The sequence below is a fragment of the Candoia aspera genome, chromosome 4 (genome assembly GCF_035149785.1).
Source record: "Candoia aspera isolate rCanAsp1 chromosome 4, rCanAsp1.hap2, whole genome shotgun sequence".
In the NCBI taxonomy this organism is placed as follows: domain Eukaryota; kingdom Metazoa; phylum Chordata; class Lepidosauria; order Squamata; family Boidae; genus Candoia; species Candoia aspera.
Window position 1 is genome coordinate 94989577 of NC_086156.1, and position 27955 is coordinate 95017531.

General features: G+C 40.4%; 1 protein-coding gene across 1 annotated transcript; it reads left to right on the plus strand.

The window, feature by feature from the left end:
• Positions 1-14440: 14440 nt before the first annotated feature.
• Positions 14441-27490, plus strand: LOC134496711 (vomeronasal type-2 receptor 26-like). Its single transcript, XM_063302419.1, has 6 exons — positions 14441-14616; positions 15983-16265; positions 18066-18917; positions 21434-21661; positions 25428-25554; positions 26589-27490. Exons 1-6 carry the CDS (start codon positions 14441-14443, stop codon positions 27488-27490), a joined length of 2568 nt encoding a protein of 855 aa, XP_063158489.1.
• Positions 27491-27955: the final 465 nt, after the last annotated feature.

Consider the following 27955-nt stretch of genomic DNA (forward strand, 5'->3'; position numbering starts at 1 on the left):
TGATTGTCAAAATCGCGCTGAAGGAGGAGCGTTCTGATAGAAAAGTCTGAGGCGTCTACCTGTACGACAAAGGGTCTGGCGGGGTCGGGATGCTGTAATACTGGTTCTGCGGTGAAGAGGCTTTTTAGGCGTTCGAAAGCCATTTGACAATCAGCTGTCCAGTTTAACAGCACCCCCGGGTTTCGTGATTTACAGGTGTCTCCCAGGCCCTTTGTCCAGAGGAGGTTAGTCAGCGGCAGCACAATTTCCACTATCCCCTGGATGAAACCCCTGTAGAAATTCGTGAATCCCAGGAAACTTTGAAGTTGTCTCCTCATGCGCGGGCGCTCCCACTCTAGTATAGCCTGGACCTTACTGGTGTACATTTCGATCCCCCTTGTCGAGATCCAGTAGCCGAGGTAGCCGATTTGCTCCTTGTGAAATTCACACTTGGAGAGCTTTGTGTATAGCTCTGCCTTGCAGAGTTTTGTGAGCACTGACTTTACAAGGTGTTCGTGCTCGGCTTCGTTCTCAGAATAAATCAAAACATCGTCAAGGTAAACAAGCACCCCCTTAAACAAGTGGTCATGCAAGACCTCATTGATTAGCTGCATGAACACACCCGGTGCCCCAGCTAACTCAAAAGGCAGAACCCGGTATTGGAAAGACCCCAGTGGGCAATTGAAAGCCGTTTTCCATTCGTCCCCCTCCTTTATTCAAATCCAGAAGTAGGCTTCCCTGAGGTCTAATTTTGCGGATATTTTTCCCTTTGCGAGGTGGGCTAGAATGCCCTTTATTATGGGCAGGGGCTATTTATTTGAAATGGACACTGCATTGAGCCCACGGTAATCTGTGCAGAGCCTGAGGGACCCGTCCTTCTTTTCCCTAAAGAGGACCAGGGCTCCGACTGGCAAGTTAGCCGGTCCAATAAACCCCTGTGCCAAATTCTTGTCAATAAAGTCCCTTAATGCCGCCAACTCCCTTTGAGTCATAGCATAAATTTTCGGCTTTGGTAAGGTTGCCCCCGGGATCAGTTCAATGGTGCAGTCTGTTTTTCTATAGGGGGTGGGGGAGTTTGTCAGCCTCCTTTTCCCCGAAAACATCGACAAAGTCTGCGTATCTGGCAGGCAGGCCCTCCGGGGTTTCTGCCTCCAGGTGCATTGATGTCGTTGTCGCCCTCCCCATTGCAGCGCAGGGAACCCGATCTCCTGTGGGTGCTTTGTAATGCCCGTCTGAAAAGGTGATCTCTCTTGTTGCCCAATTTATTTGGGGGTTGTGATGCCCCAGCCATGGGATCCCTAGTATGAGTAGAGGTTGGCCCACCAGTGCCACGATGAAGGGGAGGCTTTCCTCGTGGTTGCCGAGCCTCATCGCAACTCTCTCTGTGTATTGGGTGACTGGGCCCCCTCCCGCTGCTGATCCATCCAACTGCGTGAACACCAAATGGTGCTGAAGTGGATAGCAGCGGAGGTTAAGCACGGCTACCAGGTCCCGGTGCATGAGGCATTTCGAACAGCCCGAGTCGATCAGCGCCCAAACCCTCTGTGTTTTCCCCCCGTGGGCCAGGGTGACTCTCACATATAGGGTAGGACAGTTGTCACTCACCCCAAAGTCGTTGCGCCCTTTGTTATCGTCCACCTGTCTTTTGGCACTCTTCAAGGCAGGTGGCTGGCGTTTCCTGCCGGTTCGTCGCTTCCACTTTCCTCGTCATCGGTGACATCAGGGAATTCCCTTGCCGAGGTTTCCCCCTTCGCGACTGGCCTTTTCTTTGGCGTTGGTGCTGGTTTGTTGGGAACCTTTCCCTGGCTGTCTCTTATCTTTGCTTTTGGGCAAGCCGCCGCCTTGTGGTTCGCCTCTCCACACTTGAAGCACTGCCCCTGGGCAAACCTGTGCTCTCGTTCCTCCCCCCAGGGTCGGGGCACCGGTGTCGCTGGAGCACCGCCGGATCGGGGTCCTCTTGCTTTTGCTGTGGTTTGTAGGGACCTCTGGATGTGCTGAAAGGTTTCTTGAGCGTTCTCTGCCTTTCCTGCCAACCAAATCCATTTGCGGAGGGTGGTGGGGTCATCCCGATTTAGCGCCCATCTTAAAACGTTTAAATTAAGCCCCTCCTTGAATTTTTCTGTGAGGGTGGATTGTGACCAGTCCTGCACTTTGCCCACAAGCGCTTGGAACCCACTTGCATAAGCAGCCACAGAGCGCTGTCCTTGCCTGATTTGCCATAGTGCTCTCTTCTCCGTTTCGGTCTCGAGGGGGTCTCTGAAATGGGAGTCCAGAGCAACCAGGAACGCATCCACATGCTTGAGCTCTGGGGCATCTGCCTGGCATAGATGGACGTACCAGTCAGCCGCCCTCCCCCTGAGTCTGTTGGCAATGGCATTGATCTTTCCCTGTTCTGTCCGGAAGCAGGGTCCATATTCAGCCATGTAGTTCCTCGCGTTGATGATGAAGAATGACAACGTGGCTGGGTCGCCATTGAATCTTGCCACGAGGTCTCTCACTCCCATCGTGGGTGGGCTCCAGGGCACCTCCGGACGTGTGGTTCTTCCCCCCTCCGGTAGGAAGCTGTCGTCCCGATGTGGGGATTCCCTCAACCAGGCTCCAGGTGGTGTCAGCTCAGCATCCACTCACCTCCAGCCTCTTCCCAGCTGATGCCCTGCAGAAGAGGGGGGGGGAAACCCTCTCCCAGGCAACCCAGTACGGTGTGCTCTGGTGTGGTCGGCTCCCTCCTCCCGTGCTGTGCCCTGCTGCTGCAACCGCCATGCTTCGGGGTCAAGCGGGGGTGGGGACGAGCTTCTGGAGCTCCGTTCGCACTCACCCTGGTCACTGCCTCCACACTCCAGCGCTAGTTCTGCGAGTAGCCACTCGATCTGTGCCAGGCGTGCTTCCTTGGCTCCACAGCACACGTTCTCCGTGGCACCTCCCGCGGCTTGCCCGCTCTGCCAGTGATCTCCACCTCTCATTGTTGGTGTGTTCCATTGCTCCCACACCGCTTCGACCATCACGGGTAGGGATTCCCCCGTTGCATCGATGGTTACCCATTCCTCCTGCGACTCACCGGTGGTCACTCCGGTCACGTTGCGGCTCGGTTCCTCCCCCACTGGGCATCCGCTGGTCCTTACCGCGAGGTTGGGGGTGCTGTTGCCAGTTCCTGGGTGCCGCTTCATCACTGCATTGTTCCCTCACAGACAAGTCTGGAAAGGTGCTAGTGAAAAATTTTTTTGGGGATTCCTGTCTTTATGTCAGGGCAGCCACACTCAGAATAAGACTCAGACTCACTTAGAAGGTCTAAGGATTTCTGGTTTTATTTGAACGGTGTGCGTGCAAAGAGAAAGACGGGAATCCTTATGTGGTGACAGGGTGCCCTGTTTATACTTTGCTGGTGGATGTTGTGCTTCTCCACCCTCGGGCCAGGACCGGATGGGTGCTTGAGACCGCGATGCGTCAGCTGATGGGCGATCCCGGCGATCTCCTTTGTCTCCCTGTCTTCGTCCGGACTGGGTGAGTCCCCTGAAGGTGTTTCCCTGATCTTCTGATAGGCGTTAACTGCTGTCTGATGGGTGCTCCCATTATGTTGGATATCCCTCTGTGGACATGCGTGCCTGAGGGAGGTGTGAATGCATCCCCGGGGGGAATGGGAAGGCGTTCCCCTTACCTCTTTATGGGTGCTAAGTTTGGTCTGAAGGGCTTATCTATTGTGTTGGGGGGTTCCCTTCTGGATATGGGTGCTTTAGGGATTATGCTTATCCCTTCCTCTTACCTAATGTGCATGTTCCCCGTTGTGATGCACATATGCCTTGCAACGGGGAACATGACAGGGATTATTTAACTACTTTTGCACTTCAGGTGGACCTGGGTTGGGATACTTGTGAAAGGAGATGGTGCAGCAGAATATTATCAACTCAACATTCCAATGTTTTCTCGCCATGATATCTGTGTTGCCTTCTTAGAAAAACTCAAGCCATTTTATATTAATAGTATTTTTGATGACCTGAATTCACTTGTGAAAACACTTAATCTTTTTAGTAACACTAAAACCAATGCAGTGATTATCAATGATAATTATGTTTTACATTTGAGATGGTTGTTATATCTACCAGAAATGGAAATAGTTTCTATAAAGCTAAAAGGTATGGTGTGGATTGTGGGTTCCAAAATGAGTCTTGCATCATTCTGTTATCAGAAGAGCTGGGATATCCAAGTCGTCCATGGTGCTCTGACTTTTGCAGCTTATTCAAATGAAGTTGAAGGATTCCAGCATTTTCTTCAGACAAGAAATCATTTCTCATTCTTTCACCAAGATGGTTTCATCAAAGATGTGTGGGAGCAGGCCTTTGGCTGTGTATTTCCAAACCCATCTGTGAATGAGGAAACAGAGAATGTCTGCATTGGGAAAGAGAAACTGCAGAGCCTCCCTGGGGCTTTTTTTGAAATGAGCATGACCAGTCATAGTTACAGTATATACAACACAGTGTATGCTGTGGCCCATGCTTTACACGCCATGCAGTTGAACCCAGAACTACACTGGAGAATGTTGAGTGGCAGGAAACAGAATGTTCTGGAGGTAGAGCCATGGCAGGTAAGTTCCTGAATAGTCAAAGTTGTTGGAAATGGGGTTTAAATTGCACCGAGCCTTCAGTACCTTACAGGCAGTGAGGTATAAAGTTAGGAATTTATTTCCTCTTTATCTCTCACTTTGTCTATTTTTGTTATATTGTTAATTTCAAGATATTTTCTTCCAGATTTTGTCATCCAGGCTTACTTGCTCTTTAATTCTCTTCCTGATAAGATGTAGTTAGTTGAGTTCTACGTTTTCCTTATTCTCCCTTCCTTTCACACACACATACACATATGCAGACATACATGTAATTCATGCAACAAACCATATTTCTGTTAAAATTTCAAAGACCTGCTTCCCCAAGTTAGATTTTATTTTAAAAAAGAAGGAAGGGAGGAAGGGAAGAAGGGAGGAAGGAAGGAAGGAAGGAAGGAAGGAAGGATCAAACAAGCAGGCAAAAGGAGAAAAAAAAAACTGTTTTGGAGTTCTGCTTAGTAAGAAGAACTGTGCTTTCATAACAATTTTTCATTAAATGTCTTATCACACTTTGTGGTTTTGTGATGAGAGAATGGGTGTTCTTGCTATTGCCTTTACCTTCCTGACAATGTGCAAAAAGGGCTCTAATGGCCATGATCTTTCCATTTTGCTGTTGATATTTAGTGTTAATAAGGGCTTTGAACTCTTTTCCAGTATTTTTTTTTTTCAATATTACAAGTAAAAATTGCCACTGCAAGTTATCAAAGGCATTGTCTGTGTCTAGCTCTATGCATTTGTTCTGATTTTCTTATTCTGGCATCTAGTTGTTCTTTCTGTTTGCTATGTTCTCTTGTTGGTTTTGCTGCTAATTTGATAAAAAGACCTCTCATTTATACTTAGTTTGTTTCCCAAAGGTGGCAGTTAGATTCTCACAACTAAGGAATACACACAGATCATTTCAGTCAACAGGGTTATGTGCCAAGATCAGTAAATAACATGATTTTCTGATAGAGAGAAAAGGATAAATCATATGGAGAAGTTGATGAAAAGATCAGAAAAAGAAAGGAGACAACTTTCTGCATGGTTACAGGAAAGCTTCAATCTATGGAGAAGTTGGAAAGACCAGACATTCCTCTTTGGTCTTTCAAGATGAAAATCTTCAGAAGCCAAAGTGGACATCCTTTCTCCTAGGCAAAGAAAGGCCCATGAACTCAGAGCAGGATCAAGGAAGATTGGATGCTACCAATGCCAGAGCAGTAGAAATGGTCCTCCTGGGAGTGCATGAAACTACCTTTGTTCATCTTTGAGATTTACATAAAGACAAGGATATTTGGAAAACTCTTTCACAGTGTATAAAAAAAGATCCTCACTTTCAAAAGCTTAACTTTTAAGCTGCAATGAAATAAGAGATTAAGAGAAGAACTGAATATGAGAAGTGAAGCCATTAGTAGCCTGCTAGGACCACAGAATGGAGCAGAGTTTTAACACAGTGGAGAAGCTGCACACAGAAAAATAATATTATCTTAGATAGCTTTAATGAGCACATCAGAGAAACACAGGTTATTGATCTTACACATTCAGCTCTCCCAAGCATAAAGAATTACATGCTTAGACAGAGTAAGTTCAAAATTAAGTAAAAAGAATCTTACTGACTTTATTCTTAGTCCAGTTACATTTCTGTTCAGAAAGAATGAAATCTTCATTCTTCTTTTTCCCTGTTCTTAGTGATCTCTTAGCACTATAGCTGCTAAGAGCTACATGGAAGAAAGGGCTAGGCACACGGCTTTAGACCCAAGATGAAGACAGAGGAGAGCAGCATGCTTGCTGCCTCCTCAGTAGGTGGAAGGAGGAAGAGAGAAAGAAAAGAAGTGGGAGTGGCAACAAAGAGCTTCCTCTAACAAGCATGGAGAGTTGCTTCTTGGGAACAGACTTAATTTACATGCTAATTGAGGCATGCTGATTTGCTAACACTTCCAACAAGTAGCATATGAATGAAATGCAAGAAATGAGAGGCACCTTGAAGGGGAAGAAATAAGAATATAAACAGAAATATGTATTTATTGCCCTGCTTCTAAACTCAACTACCAAAAAGTTATGAGACTATAATGCATGCAGTGGTAATGAGAGATGGGACGGATCTTAACTTTATAATAAACTGCCCAAAAGATTTGTCTTATCAGAGAAAGGAATGAAAAAAAAATCTCCAGATTCAGTTTGCAACATCCTGTACAGGGAAAGGTGATTCATCCATTACAATGGCCTGGGTCAGATGCTAGCTTATTGTCCTAAGAAAGTAGAATGTCTCCATACAACGAAAGGAAGTCAGAAAATAAAATGCAAGCAGATGAAATGCAGGGGACAGATGAAAGAACTTCAAATATACTTTCTAATTTGAAAGATGGGCAATTTTCTTAGCAGATGTACAAAAACTATTTCCTGCAAACAGGGAATCATCAATGTTCTCTTTTGCAATTTAGCATACATATCATCTCTCATTACCATGGCCAATTGTACATTGTACATGGATTAATGCAATGGTAGATTGGTACATGCTACATTGCCAAGAAGGAACCAATAGAACATTCCTGATCCTGGAAGACATTACAAAGATGTTAGGCACTGAATCTGAGGAATGGAATAAAGCTGAAGAACATGAAATCCAATGCTGTTTGGATTTTCAAAATTTGTTCTAATTGAAGGACAGGCCTTCTGATAATTCAAATAATTGCTTTCTCATTAAGCTGTCAGGGTTTCATCCCACACTTTCCAATCCAGTGGGATTCCTTAAATACCAATCAAAGGCAAACGTTTGATTTTTAGAGGATTTTGAACTGAGGATAGGACATAACTAGAGAAATATGCCTTGTTCAAGTGTGTTAATATTTACTTTCAGCTTTACTCTTCTCTTTGCCAGCCAAAGTATTGCTGGTTTTAGTCCATTTCAGGACATTTTCATTGCAATGGTTCTTTTAAAAATACATTAAAATACCAATATTGGGGAGAATTTTTTTTGCCCCTTTCCACTTCCCTTCACAATTTTCCCACACATCCAGTACTATATGATTCAATTACTTGATTGTAAGGATCGGTCCAGTCTGAGGAGAAACTTATAAGCCATTGAATCCCATCATATTCCCTTCCCTATATAGTATCACATACTTCTTTACATTAACTATGGTCTCTACAAATATTTGCATATTCATTCTATATTCAGCTTCACTTCTTTTTGAAAAGAGCCTCATTTAACAACAATGTTGGGGATGAAATTTCTTTTGGACAAAATGGAGAACTGGTTACAGGACTGGATATTGAGAACTGGGTCACATTCCCAAACCAGTCCTACCATTGTGTGAAAGTTGGGAAGCTGGATCCCTGGACTGCTGAAGAGAAAAAGCTTACAATTCATGAGGAAGCCATCACTTGACACAGCACTTTCAACCAAGTAGTTTCTGAATTTGGGTAATTTTGCTAAAGAACTGGGATAATATCCAATTTAACTATGCTCTCTAAACATATTTAGAAGAGTCCCCTTTTGGGGGGAGATGGGCGGTGATGGAAATTTGAAATATAAAAACATAAATATTTGCATATTTCTATGGAAATATTCATATATGCATCCTATCCAAATGATAGCTATATTTCATTTAATAGAAAAATATTAAAGACATCTTTCAATTGATAAGAATCTATCTTCAACTAAAAAGAGTTATTAGCAATGTAAGAATTTGAAAAACTACGAAAAGCAGAAATATATAATTCATTACACAAAATAATTGTATAACTATACTGTCCCCTATTACTTCTTTGTATTTGAAGGCTGAAGAAACAGCTCTTTACTCCCCCTGGTGTGCAGCCAGACTCTCCCCAAAACTCAACTCTGTCTTCTGATGAAGGAAGACCAGACCTGGCAGAATGAATTTGGAGGAGAATGCTGCTGCATGTCCACAAAAGGAATCCAGTAGCACCTTTTCCAACCAACACATTTTAATAAAAGGCATCTGATGAAATGAGCTTCAGCTTACAAAAGCTTTTCCTGAAATGTATTAATCATTTATAAGATTCCTTATGGTTTGCCACCATTGTCATCCAACATGCAAGCTTCTGCTTGAAGTCCATTAAATTTTAAGTATGGAGTTGTAGACAGAGCAATTTTGATTCAACTTTTTCCAAATCCCTGTCTGAATGCTAATATTTTCTTTCTTTCGTTTTTGTCTTTTGGGCAGACTGTGCCTGTTTCGGTGTTGGATGTTCACATTTGAAATTGAGGAAATCATCTTGCAATGCAATGAAGGCTCAGCTACCATGTCCTACTGTGTTCTGGGCTACATGGGCTTTCTGGCAGCTGCCAGTTTCATTGTTGTTGTTTATTCATTTAGTCGCTTCCGACTCTTCGTGACTTCATGGACCAGCCCACGCCAGAGATTCCTGTCGGTCGTCAACACCCCCAGCTCCCCCAGGGACGAGTCCGTCACCTCTAGAATATCATCCATCCATCTTGCCCTTGGTCGGCCCCTCTTCCTTTTGCCTTCCACTCTCCCTAGCATCAGCATCTCCTCCAGGGTGTCCTGTCTTCTCATTATGTGGCCAAAGTATTTCACTTTGGCCTTGAATATCATTCCCTCAAGTGAGCAGTCTGGCTTTATTTCCTGGAGGATGGACTGGTTGGATCTTCTTGCAGTCCAAGGCACTCTCAGAATTTTCCTCCAACACCACAGTTCAAAAGGATCAATCTTCCTTCTCTCAGCCTTCCTTATGGTCCAGCTCTCGCAGCCGCATGTTACTACAGGGAGCACCATTTCTTTAACTATGCGGGCCTTTGTTGTCAGTGTGATGTCTCTGCTCTTAACTATTTTATCGAGATTTGTCATTGCTCTTCTCCCCAGGATTAAGCGTCTTCTGATTTCTGACTGCAGTCAGCATCTGCAGTAATCTTCGCACCTAGGAATGCAAAGTCTTTCACTGCTTCTACATTTTCTCCCTCTATTTGCCAGTTATCAATCAAGCTGGTTGCCATAATCTTGGTTTTTTTGAGGTTTAGCTGCAAACCAGCTTTTGCACTTTCTTCTTTCACCTTCATCATAAGGCTCCTCAGTTCCTCTTCACTTTCAGCCATCAAAGTGGTATCATCTGCATATCTGAGATTGTTAATGTTTCTTCCAGAGATTTTAACTCCAGCCTTGGATTCCTCAAGGCCGGCATGTTGCATGATGTGTTCTGCATACAAGTTGAATAGGTAGGGTGAGAGTATACAGCCCTGCTGTACTCCTTTCCCAATCTTAAACCAGTCCGTTGTTCCGTGGTCTGTTCTTACTGTTGCTACTTGGTCATTATACAGATTCCTCAGGAGGCATACAAGATGACTTGGTATCCCCATACCGCTAAGAACTTGCCACAATTTGTTATGGTCCACACAGTCAAAGATTTTAGAATAGTCAATAAAACAGAAATAGATGTTTTTCTGAAACTCCATGGCTTTTTCCATTATCCAGCGGATATTGGCAATTTGGTCTCTAGTTCCTCTGCCTTTTCTAAACCCAGTGTGTACATCTGGCAATTCTCGCTCCATGAACTGCTGAAGTCTACCTTGCAGGATCTTGAGCATTACCTTACTGGCATGTGAAATGAGTGCCACTGTTCAGTAGTTTGAACATTCTGTAGTGTTTCCTTTTTTTGGTATGGGGATATAAATTGATTTTTTCCAATCTGATGGCCATTCTTGTGTTTTCCAAATTTGCTGGCATATAGCATGCATTACCTTGACAGCATCATCTCGCAAGATTTTGAACAGTTCAGCTGGGATGCCGTCTTCTCCTGCTGCCTTGTTATTAGCATTGTTTCTTAAGGCCCATTCAACCTCACTCTTCAGGATGTCTGGCTCTAGCTCACTGACCACACCGTCAAAGCTATCCCCGATATTGTTATCATTCCTATACAGGTCTTCTGTATATTCTTGCCACCTTTTCTTGATCTCTTCTTCTTCTGTTAGGTCCTTGCCATCTTTGTTTTTGATCATACCCATTTTTGACTGGAATTTACTTCCAATGTTTCTAATTTTCTGGAAGAGGTCTCTTGTCCTTCCTATTCTATTGTCTTCTTCCACTTCTGTGCATTGCTTGTTTAAAAATAATTCCTTATGTCTTCTGGCTAACCTCTGGAATTTTGCATTTAATTGGGCATATCTCCCCCTATCACTGTTGCCTTTTGCTTTCCTTCTTTCTTGGGCTACTTCTAGTGTCTCAGCAGACAGCCATTTTGCCTTCTTGGTGTTCTCTTTCTTTGGGATGTATTTTGTTGCCACCTCCTGAACAATGCTGCCAACTTCTGTCCAGAGTTCTTCCGGGACCCTATCTACTAAGTCCAGTCCCTTAAATCTATTCTTCCCCTCCACTGCATAGACCTAAACAATAGAGAACTACTCATTAAGAGAAAAAAAAATGTAATAAACGCATAGACCTCCTCGTTTCATTCATTCTCTCTTTGAACGGCCTTCTTTCAAAGTATTTTTGTCACTGATTTTGGAGAGGCAGAATTTCTTGGGAAATTTTTCAGGTATAGGAGCAAAGCCTGGTGAAATTAACCTTCCTTCAACTAAAATTGAATATTTGAGATAGTAAGAGAACATGAGCTATTTAAGGGTGCAGCTTAGATTACAAAGAAAAAGAATGGTTCATTTTTTTTGGTAAATTGGTAAATTCTTTACCTAAAGAATCAGGATTCATTATTTTTAAAAAAGGTAAATTCTCAGTCTGTAATGGAGAAGAATGAAGATGTCTGGACATGCATTTTCTTTTGGACCTGGAACTGCTCTAGAGGACATTAAGACTGAGAGCTTCAGTGGTCTCACTGAAAAACATATTTGAAATATCAAGCAGATAGCAGAGATGAGGGATCATCTAGCATCAGGACACTGAGCAGAAATGAACCTGAGCTGCATTGAACTATTGCAGCAAGCATCCTAATATCACTTGCTTTTCTGCAGTGATCCTCCTTTTCTTTAAGGCTGTGCTATAATTAGGATCCGGCAAATAGTGATTAGGAACACCCATGAGTGCACCTGTGACACTTGTCTTCTATCTGTCTGTCTGACTCTGTTTTTCTCCCTCTTTTTCTTTCCCTTAGTTTTCTTGTTTTTTTTTAATTATTATTATTACAACGTGCAATTATATACTAAATTAAATGACCATTCTCTAATTTCTGATCACTTTATTTTAACATATTTTTTTTTGCCCATGCCCCATGCAGATGACCCAGCCAGTTACATGAACTCTATTGGTGAACTGGCTTTTTTGTTTTGGAGTAATGGGATTATTAAAGTATCTCAACATGCTATACATGGGGAAGCCCTTGAAGACCATCCAGAAATTGCAACTGGTCCAGAAGGTTCACCCATGTTACACTGAGGCTCTGTGAGCTGCACTGGCTCCCAGTTTCTTTCCAGGTGCAATTCAAGGTGCTGGTTATAACCTTTAAAGCTCTGAATAGCACAGGGTCAGAGCCAGTTTGGTGTAGTGATTAAGGTATCAAGTTAGAAACAGGTGACTGTGAGTTCTAGTTCTGCATTACGTTAGGCATGAAGCCAGCTGGATGACCTTGGGCCAGTCACTTTATCTGAGCTCAAGGAAGGAGGTAATGGCAAACTACTCCTTCAAAACCTTGCTGGGAAAACTGCCGGGACTTACCAGGCAATCTCTGAGAATTGGACAAGATCAAACAGATTAAAAAAAAAAAAAAGCACAGGGCCAGGTTATTTGTGGGACTGCCTTTTCCTGAGGATAAAGTTGTCATATAGCAGAACCTAGGCAGAACACCTTCTCGATAGCAGCCTCACCCTTGGGATACCCTTCCCCCTAGATCTGGCAGGCCCCTAAACCTGGGCCTTCCAAAATGCTGGAAGACCTGGCTTTTCCCACAAGTCTTGGGTTAGTGTGAGTGTGGAGCCCTGTGAAGTCCTAAAGTTCTTTTTGAACATGGGGAAGTATTGCCTTTGCGGCATCAGAAGGTTCTTCGTTAGGATTTTTTTTTACTGCTTTTATTGTTTTTACTATTATTTTTGAACTACCTAGGGTCATGCTGCATAAGATGGGCAGCTATAGAAATCCAATACATACAGTACATATTACATACTGTACATACATATATATATACAAGCCTGCTGTTACATTTCCTTCAAACACCAGTGAAGTGTGTTAGGTGCAATTTCATAGCTTCTTTATATTATGCTAATTAATGCTTATAAATAGCATGAGCCATTGTAATCTCAGGTTTCCATCTTTTCCTAGAATTTTGAAATGAGAAAAGAGGCACCACTTGATTTAATATCTTTGATCTTTGAAGGGTAAGGATCAATATGACTCAACTCCTAGACTGTGAACACCACAAATATTTAAGAGCCACTTGTATGCACTGCAAGGAACAATGAATCAAATCTATATTTCTCTGGCCACATGCATATACAAACATGTGTGTGCACACAGTTATACACATACACTCAGCTCTTTGAGAACATCTTGGTTGCACTTGATGAAGCTGGAATGAAGGTGATGCGTCTGCCAGAGTGCTCCTAGGTCTCTCAGTAGCCTTTGATACTGTCAACTGTAGTATCCTTCTGAACTGGCTGCAGGGGTTGGGAATTGGTGTCAGAATTTATGGTGGCTCTTGTCTTTCCTTCCTGCTTGATTCCAGTTAGTGTTGGTGCAGGGGAAGAAGTCATCCCCTAAGCCCCTCTTATGTGTGGTGCTACAGGGTTTGATGTTCTCTCCTCTCCTATTTAACAACCCCATGAACTCACTGGATGTGTTTGTCTATCAGTTCGGGGTTTGGCATGATCAATCATCAACATTATACTCAGTTATAACTTTGGGACCCCTATCTGACCAAGTGAAGTTACTGATGTCCTATTCCAATGCCTGGAGGCTGTGTAGGCCTGGCTGGGGAGGAACTGGCTCTGACTCAAGACTACTGAGGCTCTGACTCATGGCTGTGTATTTTGGAAGTTTCCATCCATAGTCTAGGATGAGGCTGTACTTCCCCATTCAAGAGTGTTGCACAAGCAGGGGGTCTCTTGGACTTACAACTCCTGCTGAAAGAGCAGGTGGCAGCTGTGGCCAAGGAGGGTTGTTCAGCAAAATCTGGTGTGCCAGTTGCACCCTTTCTTGAATCAAGTGGCCCTTCAGATGGCCACCCATGCCCTTAAGATGTCAAGGCTTTCCTGAAAGCTACCCTGAGACATTTAGGAAGTCTGGTTTAGAAATGAAATAACATAAACTACTACTACTACTCTATGAGGTCATCATCAACATATTATTATTTTTTTTTTTTTTAAATGAGGGTGAAAGCTACAGGTTTGGCCTGGCTTTAGAATCAAGCACAGATTCATCAGTATTTTCTGTGCCTCACTTTTCATGTCAAAAACATATCCTTCAATATTTGATTATTTTTTGTCTCATTCCAGCCTTGTTGTTCTATTAATGGATGGAATTGCTAATACTGCATCCAGAATTGTGAAGCATATTCTTAATTCCACAGAGAAATTGAGATATAAAGGTTGCAATTTTATCTCCCTCTTATAATTATCAAAAAGATTATTATTAATTTTGCTGCATCTCAAAGCCCTGATCAACAATTTATTTTTACTTGGAAGAATGAGCAGTAAGAGCTGATGGACAGTTTAAATCCTTCTTGTGTTTTGAAAAATCTCTTCTTAGACTTTAGAGGCTGGTAAGATCATTATCGGAATGACATCTCAGAGTGATTCTGATTCTAAGATTGAAAACAGAATGGGAGTTATCTGAGGAGTAAAGAGAAATTCAATTCAAGCTTGCCTATTCTTGGAAACTCTGAAGCATTATATGAAAATGATAGAAACCTTGTGAACTGGGATGAGTATTTATCATGATGGTTTTGATTCTTCTCCTACTGCTATTGCCACATATGGCTTGCAAGGCTCAACCAATAAAATGCAGCATCCGAGACCCTATCCCGATTGTTCACAAATATTTCCAACCAGGTGACCTAATCATTGGTGGTGTTACTTCTTTTGTCTTCCTAACTACAGATGGAGAAAGCTTTGAGGACGTTCCCAAGCATTCTGCTGTTGGTGAACCTCTGTAAGACATTATGATGATGATTTTCTTTCTATAATCATATCACTCTAAATAAAATGCTTTAATAGATCTATTCTGTGAGTCATATTGACTCCAATATTGCACATATACATTTTAAAATCTAAATGAAATAAGGCTTTTCTACTTATATATGAATTAATTGTGCTTTGTAAAAGAAAGCAATAACAATATTCTGTGTTCCTTAAACAAAGGGGGAAAAATCAAAATAATTATTCAGTTCTTCATGATAAACATGAGAACCAGTTTGGTCTAGTAGTTAAGGCAACGGGCTAGAACCCAGAAGACTGTGAGTTCTAGTCCTGTCTTAGGCATGAAAGCCGGCTGGGTGACCTTAGGCCAGTCACTCTCTCTCAGTCCAACCCACCTCACAGGGTTGTTGTTGTGGGGAAAATAGGAGGAGGACAGAGTACTAGGCATGCTTACCTCCTTGAGTTATTTATAAAAATAATAAAGGTGGGATAGAAATAAATAAATAAAATAAATAACAGATTCTACATAGTTTGGGGGAAGCATCAGCTTCTAAAACTGACTCTTGTCTCTCAAAGAAAAGTCAAATTTTACTGAACCATAGGAATGATACTATTCAGTCAGAGATGCAACATACTTTACCTCAATAATTAAAACACCAATAAATAAATCTGCACATATGATGGTGTACTGAAGCTTTTTCGGAATGGGGAGAGGATAAATGCATGTCCTCAAGGTTATTTAATTAGTAAAATTCTATTTCTGCTTTTGTAAAGTTTTTTTTTTATTATTTAAAATCCTGATTTCTCCATTATATGAAGTTCTTACAGCTAAACTAACAAAGGCATCACATCAAAACTACCTTTGGCTACTGTTGTTTGTAGGGTAGAAAAGCCTTTGGATTTTGCTTAAAATTAAACTGACTTTGGAATATTCTGGGATTTTTGAATTGCTTATTAAGATAATATAAAGAGCTACCATTATGAAATAGTCAATAATGTGGTGCTGTTAAAATACTATTTTCTTGGTTCTGGAACAGGACTTAGGTACTCTTCTAGGAAAAGGTTAACCAAACCAAATCTAAATCCATGCCATTTCTTTGCAATCCCTTAAATTAAAATGAAATCTTTTCTAGCAAAAGAAAAAGGGAGTGTATTCCTTAATTGAGCTTAATGTCTATTTTACATGCAGGTCAATTATTTGGCTCAGTGTCATATAATCAAAGTTGTTTAACAAGCATACTTGAGAAAAGTCAGTAATGATTCCACTGAAAACTGAATGGTAACAATTAATCAGTTAACATGATTCTGATGGAGCTTAGTTTCACTGCCCCTTTTCCGTGCAGAATTTCATTTGATACCACATCTAATTTCCATTGCAGAGTCCTGACCAAGTATTATCAGCATATTTTGACCGTGATATTTACTGTGAAGAAGATCAATGAAGACATCCAGCTCTTACCTAACATCAGCTTGGGCTTCAGAATCTATGATAGCTATGCTGGGGAACAGACATATCATGCCACAATGGGACTTTTCTCCAGTCAGAACAGATTCATTCCCAACTATACCTGTAGCATCCTGAACAAACTCATCTCGGTTGTTGGGGCTTCTGCAATTTCTTTTGATATGGCAGATATTTTAGGCACTTACAAAGTTCCACAGGTAAGATGCACTAATGATAAGTTCTCCACATTTTGCCTTTTCTTTTTAGATATATGCATTTGCAAGTCCATTTGAACATATATTTCTCTATATTTTTTCTAAATATTATAGCTTAAGGAAATCCAAATTCATTTTCAGAATTTGGTGTGAGTATTAAATTTCAAAAATTGACCATGTATGATCATCAAACCTTAGTTGTTAGGCAGGAACTTTGGATTTCTGTAGTTGTCCGTGTGATGAGCAAAAACCAATATAAGGTTTCTGAATTTTATTTATTTTTATTTCTTTTCATTATTAGATTCATATCCTAACTTATATTCAGGTGCTGAAGGAGTCATACTTAGTGCTGTCTCCTCCTATAATTCCCTAAAACTACCAGATGAGGTTGGTGGGACTCAGAGAGAGCCCATGGCACCAAGTTACATAGTGAGCTCCTTCAGCTGAAGGTAAACTTGAATCCAGGTCTCCCTAGTTCACACCTTAATTACTATCATGCTTCCAACTGCTTGAAAATCAACCAAGTGAAGCCTGAAGTGGTAGTATTTCAATAAGAAGCATACTAAATATAATTGGCACCAAACATGTTTTATCATACTGTCCATTTTCACTGAATCTTGCTGTGAACTGCTAACCCCACACCAAATCAAATACCCTGGTCACACTTCCCATAAGATGACAAGATTTAAAAGAAGGAAACTGGAGCATGCCCTCCCTGTGGGAGCGTGTGGTAAGAGGAAGCGTATATACCTAGCTCTAGATATAGAAAACATGACTCATGTCTTTTTTTATTGTCAGTACTATGCTCCAGTCAGGGCCCAGTATAAACCATAAAATGGATCCAAAATTGATAAAATGGTGGTTCTTGCTTCTGATGATTCATTATTTTAACTTTGTGATTTTTTCTAATGTGGCAGTTGAAGGGGTCTTGTGAATCCACATCTAAATTGATATGTTATCTAGTGTTTTCCAATGTTGGACAATTATTATTTTAGCTGCTAAAATTAAATAGATAATATGTTCCTTATTTTTAAGCTTGAAGTTTGTTCCTGTAAATAAACTCAGTAAGCCTACTGGAGACAAATTGGGAGAAATCATGGAAACCAGTGCATTCACCTCAGCCTCAATGCAAGAACCACTGTGGAAGATGTTACATCACCGGCACTTGACTCCAGTCAGACTGGCACAAATATATCAAAATTATTTTTCCAAATGTTAGAGAGGTTGTCAGAAAAAAGGTCATTTTTTTTTTCATTTGTGGTGGTCATTTCTTTTTCATTTGAGAGAGAGAGAGAACGTAAATATATATAAATCATTTAAAGAGAATGATTTATTACAGAAAATGTTCAGTTGTGCAAACAAAATTCTTTAATAAAATGAGAAGGTACAGACTGTATATAGTTTTCAGCAAACTGAGAAGGTATAGACTATATAGTCTGTACAGTGAGTACAAGGAGTTTACAATTTCTATCTTGGTTTAGAAGGTATTATAACAACTTTCACAGTAAAATTATTTCTATGGTAGAAGAAAAAAGAAGAAATCTCCAATTTAAATAGAAAAGGAAGGGAATTTATAGAATCATATGGATTATCAAGTCCAACCCTAGTCTCATAAATCTGCACATAAATAATTTGAAAGCATATATATTTCAGAGTTCTTATCTTTAATAACAGTAGATTCACATTTCCTTTCCTTCCTTCCTTCCTTCCTTCCTTCCTTCCTTCCTTCCTTCCTTCCTTCCTTCCTTCCTTCCTTCCTTCCTTCCTTTTCTCCATTTTCTTATCTAATTTTTATTTCTATAGTTCCTATATGGTACTCCTCCAAGTATGAATGGTAAAACTGAAATTGCCTTCTACTACCACATGTTTCCAGGTGAAGAATTCCATTTCAGGGGGATTCTTCAGCTACTTTTGCACTTCAGGTGGACCTGGGTCGGGATACTTGTGAAAGGACATGGTGGAGCAATTTTTGAGGACCTAATCTTTTCAGTGTTTTCTCTCCATGGTATCTGCATTGCATTCTTAGAACGACTCCGGACATTTTATATCAATAATATTTTTGATGATCTGAAATGGTTTGTGAAAACATATTATCTTTTTAATAACAGCAAAGCCAATGCTATGGTAATCAATGACAAATATGTTCTACATTTGAGATGGTTGTTGCATCTACCTGAAATAGAAATAGTTGCTATAAAGCCAAAAGGCAAAGTGTGGATCATGGCCTCTGAAATGGGCCTTGCATCATTCTTTTACCAGAAGAGCTGGGATATCCAAGTCCTCCATGGTACACTATCTTTTGAAGCTTACTCAAATGAAGTTGCAGAATTCCAGCATTTTCTTCAGACAAGAAACCATTTCTCATTCTTTCATCAAGATGGTTTCATCAAAGATGTGTGGGAACATGCATTTGGCTGTGTTTTTCCAAATCCATCTCAGAACAAGGAAACTGAGGGTGTATGTACTGGAAAGGAGAAGCTGGAGAGCCTTCCTGGAGCTTTTTTTGAAATGAGCATGACCAGTCATAGTTACAGTATATACAATGCAGTTTATGCTGTAGCCCATGCCTTACATGCCATGAGGTTGGGCCAACAACAACATAGGAGAATGTTGAATGGCAGGAAAGAGAATCTTCAGGATGTAAAACCATGGCAGGTAATTTTCTGAATAGTCAAATAGATTGAAAATAGGACTTCAGTTGTGCTGACTTTTCTGCACCTTCCAGCCTCCTGAAACGAAAGAGTGGTGTGATGTATATAGGAAACTAGGAATGTCTTGTGAGTTTCTTTATCGCTCACACTGCTTGTTTTTTTGTGAAATTAGTAAATCGAAGTCCTTTCTTTCTGTGTTTACCCCCAAAAATGTTACAGATGGAAGGTCATTCAAATGATGGCATGGAAAGAAGCCCATCATAATGTAGGTTCTAAGATATATGCCTATATGCCAAATGAAACTAAAAATGAATTGCAAATGTGAGGAAAGAGTGATGGTAGGATACTCATAATACTGCAAGGCCTAGTCATCTACAGATGCTTTATTAAAATATACTCTTATTTGGATAAAAAGGAAAAAAAGAGGGTAACTTTGAATTGTCAGATCATGTTCCCCATGTCTATATGAACAATGAATCCTTGAAAGAGTTGTTTTAAGAGCGAGTCAAAGTAATTTAGGAGCAAGTCAAGGCCAGAAGGGGAAACTGAGATACTGCAATCAAGGTGGCAAAAGAGAGAGATGCAACAAATGAATTCTTATTCAATGCATTCCTCCCCTTTGAGTTGACATAATCTCCTGTCAACATGTTAGTTGTAAATTACAGCTGGACATCAACAAGATGAAACAGACAGAAGGGTCCTGTTCATGGGAAGACATGGAGAGGATGTCAGCCACCCAGTCTAAGGAATGAAGAAAAGATGCAGAATATGAAATCCAATAATGTTTGAATGTTCAAGGTTTGCTCTGATTGAAGGACAGACCTTCTGATAATTGAACTAAATACTGTTCTTTCTGCATTCCCTTCCAAGCTCAGAAAACATTTTCCATTAGTCAAGTTCAAATAAGCTTTTTGATGCAGTTATCATGGTTATATTCCACCCTTTCCAATCTAGTGATTGCCACACACAGGGAACCGGTGGTTGAATATAGATGAATTGAATTGTGAATTAATCATAGGACAGGCTAGAGAAATATGTTCAGTTCAAGTGAGTTACTTATTATTTTCAGCTTTAGTCGCCTCCTTATCAGCTGTGAAAGATACAAAAATATCTTCATAATCCTCATAATGTTCCCATGCATGTAAGATTGATAGTAAGGATCACTCCAATTTGAGCAGAAATTTATCAGTCACTGAATCCAGTCCTTTTCTCTTCACCATCATGGCATCTTCCAGAAGCAGGAAAATTCCTTCCTTCCTTCCTTCCTTCCTTCCTTCCTTCCTTCCTTCCTTCCTTCCTTCCTTCCTTCCTTCCTTCCTTCCTTCCTTCCATCTTCCAGAAGCAGGAAAATTCCTTCCTTCCTGCCTGCCTGCCTGCCTGCCTGCCTGCCTGCCTGCCTGCCTGCCTTCCTTCCTTCCTTCCTTCCTTCCTTCCTTCCTTCCTTCCTTTATTGCATCTTCCAGAAGCAGGAACATTGACTTCCCTTCCTCCCTCCCTCCCTCTCTTCCTTTCATCAAAAAGCATGGATACCAGATTTTTAGCCATTAATTAAAGATAATTTTGACATTTTAACAAGTACATGCAAAAATTCTCTACTCCTTTCTATGGCTGTTTAGTTTTAAAAGTTGATATAAAAATTAAACTTATTAAATCTTTCCTGATTTCTATGTCTCTAATGACAGTTAAGGAGAAGCGTGTTCTAATCCTCACCAAAAATAGTGCAAATTTTATCATCTTTAGATCTTTCCTGATCTGTTGTTGTTGTTGTTTGTCTAATATGGAATATTTTTCCAGCAGAAAAATGTCTTAGATATATGATTTTATTGGACTACATTTCTTTTAATGTAGTTTATAGACTACTGTGATGGAATTTGAGGGTGACCTGGAGAACAGAGGGAAGAGATGCTGCCTAGGGAACCATCAGATAAAACAAAAGGGAGTCCACAAGCTGGTGATGCTCTAAAGAAGCAACTTAAGAAAGACCCACCCTGACCATGGAAGTGATAAATAGGGAGGGCGGGAGATTTGTACTTTTAGACTTGCAAGATTGTTGTCAGTCCTTCCAGGCAAACCAGACAGGAAACACAATCAGATGAACTAATTCTACTTTATTGTAAGGCTACATGAACAGAATCTTGCAAGTCTGAAAGTACAAATCTCCCCCCCCCCCTTAGTTATCACTTGAGTGGTCAGGGTGGGTCTTTCCTAAGTTTCTTCTTTAGACCATTACCCTCTCATGGACTTCCTTTCCTTTTACCTGATTGTTCCCTAGGCAGCATCTCTTCCCTCTGTTCTCCAAGGTCACCTTCACATTCCATCACAACTACTGAGCATCATTTTTGAACAATGGTGTCGTATAAAAAGTTAATGTTCCTGGAGAAACTCCAAAACATTGTAAATTATGAAGCAACCCCAACCTATGTGAATAGTTTTGAGCTATCATGGAAATGTATATATTAACCATGCTCTCTCTCTCCTCTTTTCTTTTTACAAATATGTCCACATTGTTTCTATATTCAGCTTCACTCCTTTTTGAAAAAAGTCTCATTTAACAACAGTGTTGGGGACGAAATTTCTTTTGACCAAAATGGAGAACTGGTTACAGGACTGGATATTGAGAACTGGGTCACATTCCCAAACCAGTCCTTCCACAGGGTGAAAGTTGGGAGGCTGAATCCCTGGGCTGCTGAAGACAAAATGTTCACCATTCATGAGGAAGCCATCACCTGGCCCAGCACTTTCAACCAAGTAAGTTCTGAATGTAGGTGATTTTGCTTGTATGTTTGGAGTTACTGTATATCCAAACGATAGCTATATATCATTTAACAGAGAAATAACATTGTAGGCTTATTCTTTCAATTGATATTCATCTGTCTAGAAATGGGAAGAAATGTAAGCAATGCAATAATTAAAAAATCCTGAAAACCAAGCATATCTAATTCATCATACAAAATATTATTGGGTTTTGAAACATATGTTACAGTAAAGCTTAAAAAGGCAATAGAGAGAGAGAGAGAGAATGTTTTAACATAACATTTTTTGTAAAGTATAAGGTAGATATATATGCATCTACTTAATTCTATTACATTTGGTTGAAGTCATGCCAGATAAATTGGTACCAGAAATTGAATTCTTAAACACTCAGTTCATTTTACTTCTTAGCTTATACATGCAGAATGCAGTGCCAAAATATATACTGGACAGCTGTGTTAATTTTTATTTTTCCAATACTTTACATGAATAGGAAGAATATGTCGGAGTGTGTATGTGTGCTTTTTAGCCAGTGTTGATTCCTGGTGACTGGCTGGACAAGTCCCTGCAGTTTACTTGGCAAAGGTTTTCAGAAGTAGTTTGCTGTCACCTGCTTCCTAGGGCTGAAACCAAGTGTCTGGCCCAAGATCACACAGCTGGCTTCATGCCTAAGGTGAGACTAGAACTCACACTCTCCAGCCTGGTGCCTTAACCGCTACACCAAACTGGCTTTCCAAGAGTATGCAGAATGTCTGTTAAATGATAAGCCAAAAGAATAATTAAATGATTGTACTTTGTTTTTTGCAATTTGGGGAACTTAATATGTCTTGTAACCAGATGAGACAACTCTGCCCTTTTGCACTACTTGAATGTCAGAGTCAAGCCTGCCTCTGATTCAGAAAGTGAAACTCTTTCTGAGTCAGAGAAAGAAATAGAAACTTAGCAGGCTGAAACTGGGGAAATGAAACTCCAGGATGAGTCAGCAGTGTGGGAAGAGTCCAAGGTGCTGATTGGACAAGATTCGGGGGAGGATTTGAACCCACCAATTAGTGTGTGCCAATGATGGGCTGAAAAGCTTGCAAAAGAAAAGGCAGCCTGATTGGCTGCAGGAGGGTCCAAGCATGCCAAGGATCAGGATAAAATACAGCTGCACAAAGAGTGAGCTGCTGGAGACAACTGATCCTCCAAGCCTCCAGCTTCCATGGAAGAGTCCCTACCTGCATCGGAGACAGTGTCCTTTGCTGAAAAGAAATCAGCACCTTCGCTCCACTCTGTAGAACACTTAAATCCTGCTTCTGCTGCCATTGAGGATCGTTTGCTCACTGAGCCCAGCAGTCTCAGTTTTGCTTCCAGTCTTGAAACTCCACGATATTCCAAGCGGCTTCTTTGTACATTGAAACTCCAGCGCTGTTGCGTGCCTTCGGTTCTGTCCAACCATGCTTCATGTGCTCAGCTGTGTTCAGGTATTTCAAACCTATCTTGCCCAGTCTGGGGCTTCCAGTTGGGTCCAGTCTTGTTCCAAGTCCACAGCCTTGCTCCAAGTCTCCAGTCCAGAGAATCCAGCCTAGTCCAAGGCTCTCAACTGAGCCAAGCCTTGCTCCAAATTCCAGTCTTGCTTCTATACTCCAGTCCTGAGTTTCCGCCCTAGGAAGCAGGCAGCAGCAAACTACTTCTGAAAACCTTTGCCAAGTAAACTGCAGGGACTTGTCCAGCCAGTCACCAGGAATCAACACTGGCTAAAAAGCACACATACACACTCCTGCACACTCTTCCTATTCATATAAAGTATCCAGTCGAGTTCAGATTATCTTGTCGAATCCAGCTGTGTTTCTAGCTACCAGTGTTGTTTGAGGTTCCAGTTACCGGCTTCCAGTACAGTGTGAGTCTTCAGTCCCATCCAGTGTGCCAGCCTCTGGTTTCCCAGTTGGGAGGTCCTGTTCTGCTGTTTCGTTGTGGCCCAGTTGGGCTTGATTGAATTCAGTTCTTCATATTTAAAATGACTTAATTATTGTAAGTAGTTATTTAATAAAGACTATTTTTATATTCCTCTGCCTGGTTTCATAGTCTGAACAAGACACTACCTTTGCTGAAAAGCCTTTCTCAGTTTTAGCCACTGAGGAAGGAACAGCAGAGCTGGGGAGAAAGGCTTCAGAACAGGAGGATGCTATACCCCCTCATGAGGCAGGAGCTTTGCTTGAACTCCATTAAGTTATCAAATAGGAGATGGTTAAAGAATAATTTTGAATTCAGAATTGTCTCCTAAAATCACAGAAAGCTGTTTTAAATTTTGAACTTATATTTATGATGCCGGTTGTTTAACATAGTCTTCAGAAGGGCATATTATAGAAATAAAATTTGTCGATATTTAGGAAAAAAAATGAATTGTAAGGAATTGGCACTGTTTTGTAGTACTTCTATGCCATTCTGAGTGAGTGGTTCCATACATGGATGTGGGGGAGGAGAGATATTCCATTTGCTGATCCCATGAGGGGTGCCACAGGATTTGGTTCTTACTCCCTGCTAGTTAACAGCTACACAAAGTCACTCTACAGTAGATGTTATCCAGTGGTTTGGAATGAGATATCATTCAGATCCTAAGAACCAGGTTGTGAGATGTTCAGAAGTTTGGGTTTCTGGTTGTTGCGCAGGAATGCCAGGTGTCCCTGTAATAATTCTGTCCTCATCCATGATTTAATTTTGAATGAGAGAGCAGACCTGAAGGAGATCTGAATGGGTCTGAAGGAGTGCAGGTTGCTTCTTGGGAATAGATTAATCCATTGCTTCTGGTTTGGCACCAGCTGCAGATGCAAGACAAGGGAGGCAATTGCAATTTAGAAAGCCTTGCCAGTGACTAGAGGCACCGTTTTATTTCAGAGGTTTCTGAAGCTGAAATCAATTCAGCTGTTATCTCATTTCCTTAGCTAAGGGTTCTAGAACAAAAGCAAAAGTAACAGGGAGAGAAAAAATCCTTGCTTTCTCCCTCATTCACTGTTAAGTAAGGGAGAGTCTGTACCATTTCATCTTAAATTAACCTTTGTACCAGATTATATGTTATAAATTGTTTATATGAAATTGACTCCAGACTTCATATGCTCTCAAAGAAATAAGACCAACTAATTTTCTTAGAGTGGTTTTGTTATAAAATGGTTACAGAGTTTTGGTGGTTCTTTGATTTGTTTGTTTATATATATATATTTTCTCCAGTGAAATGAATCAATAATTTTCCTTTCTGGCTCCATTATATACAGTATGTACCTCTAGTAAAACCTGATTGAGCTTAATTAATATATTAATTAGAGAAATTGCTAATAATTTATCTAATATTTTCATTTTTTTAAATTTGTAGGCTAATAATTCATATTTTGTTCAGTATATTGATGGCTGATACAATTTAATTATATGCAACCTGTGCAGTTCTCTCTCTCTAGCTCTCTCTCTCTTTCTGTTTGTGTTTTGCTAACAAATGCCTATACATTTTATTACTACCAGTAGACTTGTGTTTATACTCTACATCAGAAATTTGTTCAAAATTCATGATCTCTTTTGCATATCCTTCTTCTAGATCTACAGTCACCCACTTGTGCTTTCATTGTACAGAAATAAAAAAAAAATATCTTGAATAGTTTTTGATGATGATGATGAGAAAAAAATGCATTGCCTTATAAATAGCATTTTTTTATTACCATCATTTTTCAACTTTTTTTTTCTTTCAAATCCATGATTGAACACTAACATTTTCTTTCTTATTTCACTTATTGGGCAGACCCTACCTGTTTCAATGTGTACCGAGAGCTGCCTCCCTGGTTATTTCAAAAGAAAGCAGGAGGAGAAGCCATTTTGCTGCTATGATTGCCTTCCATGTCCCAAAGAGAAAATGTCAAGCCAGAAGGGTAAGAGGCATCATGAACTAAGTTACATTCAAATAAACACACTAGACAGACAGACCCATGAGCATATAACTATGGAAGCTGAGTTATATCCTTTTCTTTGCCGGTAGAGTTTGCTCTCTCTACAGAAAAAAGATCCCCCAACCATTTGAAAGGAAGACTTCAGGCAAAGACTTTAAAACAGTCTGGAATCATATGAATTGGGGGAGCTTGAATAAATCAGTCCTTTTCTATTCATGCCAATATCATTCATGCTACATCAACATGCCATAATGAACTAAACATTATTCTAGGGCATGTTTACTTCCTCTTCATGCATTTAGAATTCGTGTATATCATTCCCCATAAAAAGATAAATCTTAATGGATTTAACACAAAACTGAAGCAGTTAATATAATTGATTAAAAGAACATTGACAACCCCAGTTTCTCTTATACTGAGATTACATTCTCATTTCTTTCACTGCATATCATTTTATCTCCCACAAAATCTGTGCCACATGATTGAGAGGGAAATATGTTGAAGATGTAAGGAAAAGAGGCAGATTCTTTCTTCCTTTCCTTGAGCATGGAATAGATTTGGATATGAACACTCATGACAGGAACATATAAAACGAACACAATTAAATATAGATGAGGGGATAGCAGCACAATCCTATTATATTTATTTTTATTCATATTGTTTCAATAATACCATTATAAAGATCTTGGGCCAGATTGTATTCCATAAAACCAAGATGCAACAGTAAAACCAGAGTCATATAATTAAGAAGACAAAATTGAAAGCACAGAGTAATGAATTAGAAATATTAAATAGAAAGCCTTAAGAAAGATTGCCTTATTCACTGTGCTCTCTAAAATTCAAACACAAGAGTAGAAAGTCAGATGGATAGTCAGTGCCAATCTTGCTGTTAAGAAAGGCATATCAAAGACCTGTGTCATAATAATAATCAGAGAATTATCACATAACACAAACACAAATTTGAAGATATATGCATATGTATATATATTTAATACACATATATATTTAAATTCCAGACATAGATGACTGTTCCAAATGCCCAGATGATCAATATCCAAGCAAGGACCATGATTCATGTATTCCAAAGAGAATATCTTTCTTATCCTATAAAGAACCAATGGGAATAAGTCTAGTCATTCTGGCACTTTTCTTTTCTTTCTGCACAGTTGTGGTGCTGGCAACATTTTTCAAGTATCACAATACTCCCATTGTCAAGGCCAATAACAGAAATCTCACCTATGTTCTACTCATCTCACTCCTCCTCTGCTTCCTTTGCTCACTGCAGTTCCTCATTGCACCTGGCAATATAATATGTCTCCTCCAACAAATCAGTTTTGGCATCATCTTCTCCGTGGCTGTGTCTTCTGTGCTGGCAAAAACCATCACTGTAGTTCTGGCTTTCATGGCTACCAAGCCAGGATCCAGGATGAGGAAGTGGGTGGGAAGAGGACTGGCCACCTCCATTGTTCTTTCTTGTTCCATGATTCAAGCAGGCATCTGCACAGTGTGGGTCTTCATATTTCCTCCTTTCCCTGATGCTGACACCCATTCAGAAATTGAGGAAATCATCCTGCAGTGCAATGAAGGCTCAGCTACCATGTTCTACTGTGTCCTGGGCTACATGGGATTTCTGGCAGCTGCCAGTTTCATAGTAGCTTTTTTCTCCAGGAACTTCCCCAGCAGTTTCAATGAGGCCAAATGTCTCACGTTCAGCATGCTGATCTTCTGCAGTGTGTGGCTCTCCTTTGTGCCATCCTACCTGAGCACCAAAGGGAAATACATGGTGGCTGTGGAGGTTTTCTCCATTTTGGCCTCTAGTGCTGGGTTGCTAGGCTGCATTTATTTCCCCAAATGTTACATAATCCTTCTTAGGCCAGACCTAAACAACAGGGAACAACTCATTAAGAGAAAAAAATAGTTATAAATCCACAAAATTCCTGTTTTCAGTATTGATTTCTTTTAGAAATCTTTCTTTGAAATTTCCTTTATTTTCAACATCTCTATGTTTATTTTTATCTTTATCTCTACCTTACCTCTTCTTTACTTCTACCTCTGCCTCTACTTATTCCTATAGCTTGTGGATTCTTTCATGTTGTAATTGCTGAACAGAAAATTCTTAGAAGTATTTTAGCTTAGCCTATGTGTATTAGGCTACTGTGAATCAGCCATTATTCAGTTTCTTTTGAAAAGGAAGTGATTCTATAAAAGTTTGCAGTTTGAGGTTTAAGGTTAAACTACTCAACTGGTTGAAACTGCTTACGGATTCAAGATTCAGTTCCAAAAACAGTCAATCAAACAAAGATTTCATAGTCTCTAATGGGTAAGCATCAAAATTCCTGGGATGATTTATATTTTGGTACAATAAGAAATGGGAAGGAATATA

Excerpts from the sequence above, each read along its gene's own strand:
- LOC134496711 (XM_063302419.1), top strand. The coding sequence starts at position 14,441 with ATGGCTTGCAAGGCTCAACCAATAAAATGCAGCATCCGAGACCCTATC. Across the intron at positions 14,617-15,982 it reads TCTGCTGTTGGTGAACCTCT|AGTCCTGACCAAGTATTATC; the intron begins GTAAGACATTAT and ends TTTCCATTGCAG. Across the intron at positions 16,266-18,065 it reads GCACTTACAAAGTTCCACAG|TTCCTATATGGTACTCCTCC; the intron begins GTAAGATGCACT and ends TTATTTCTATAG.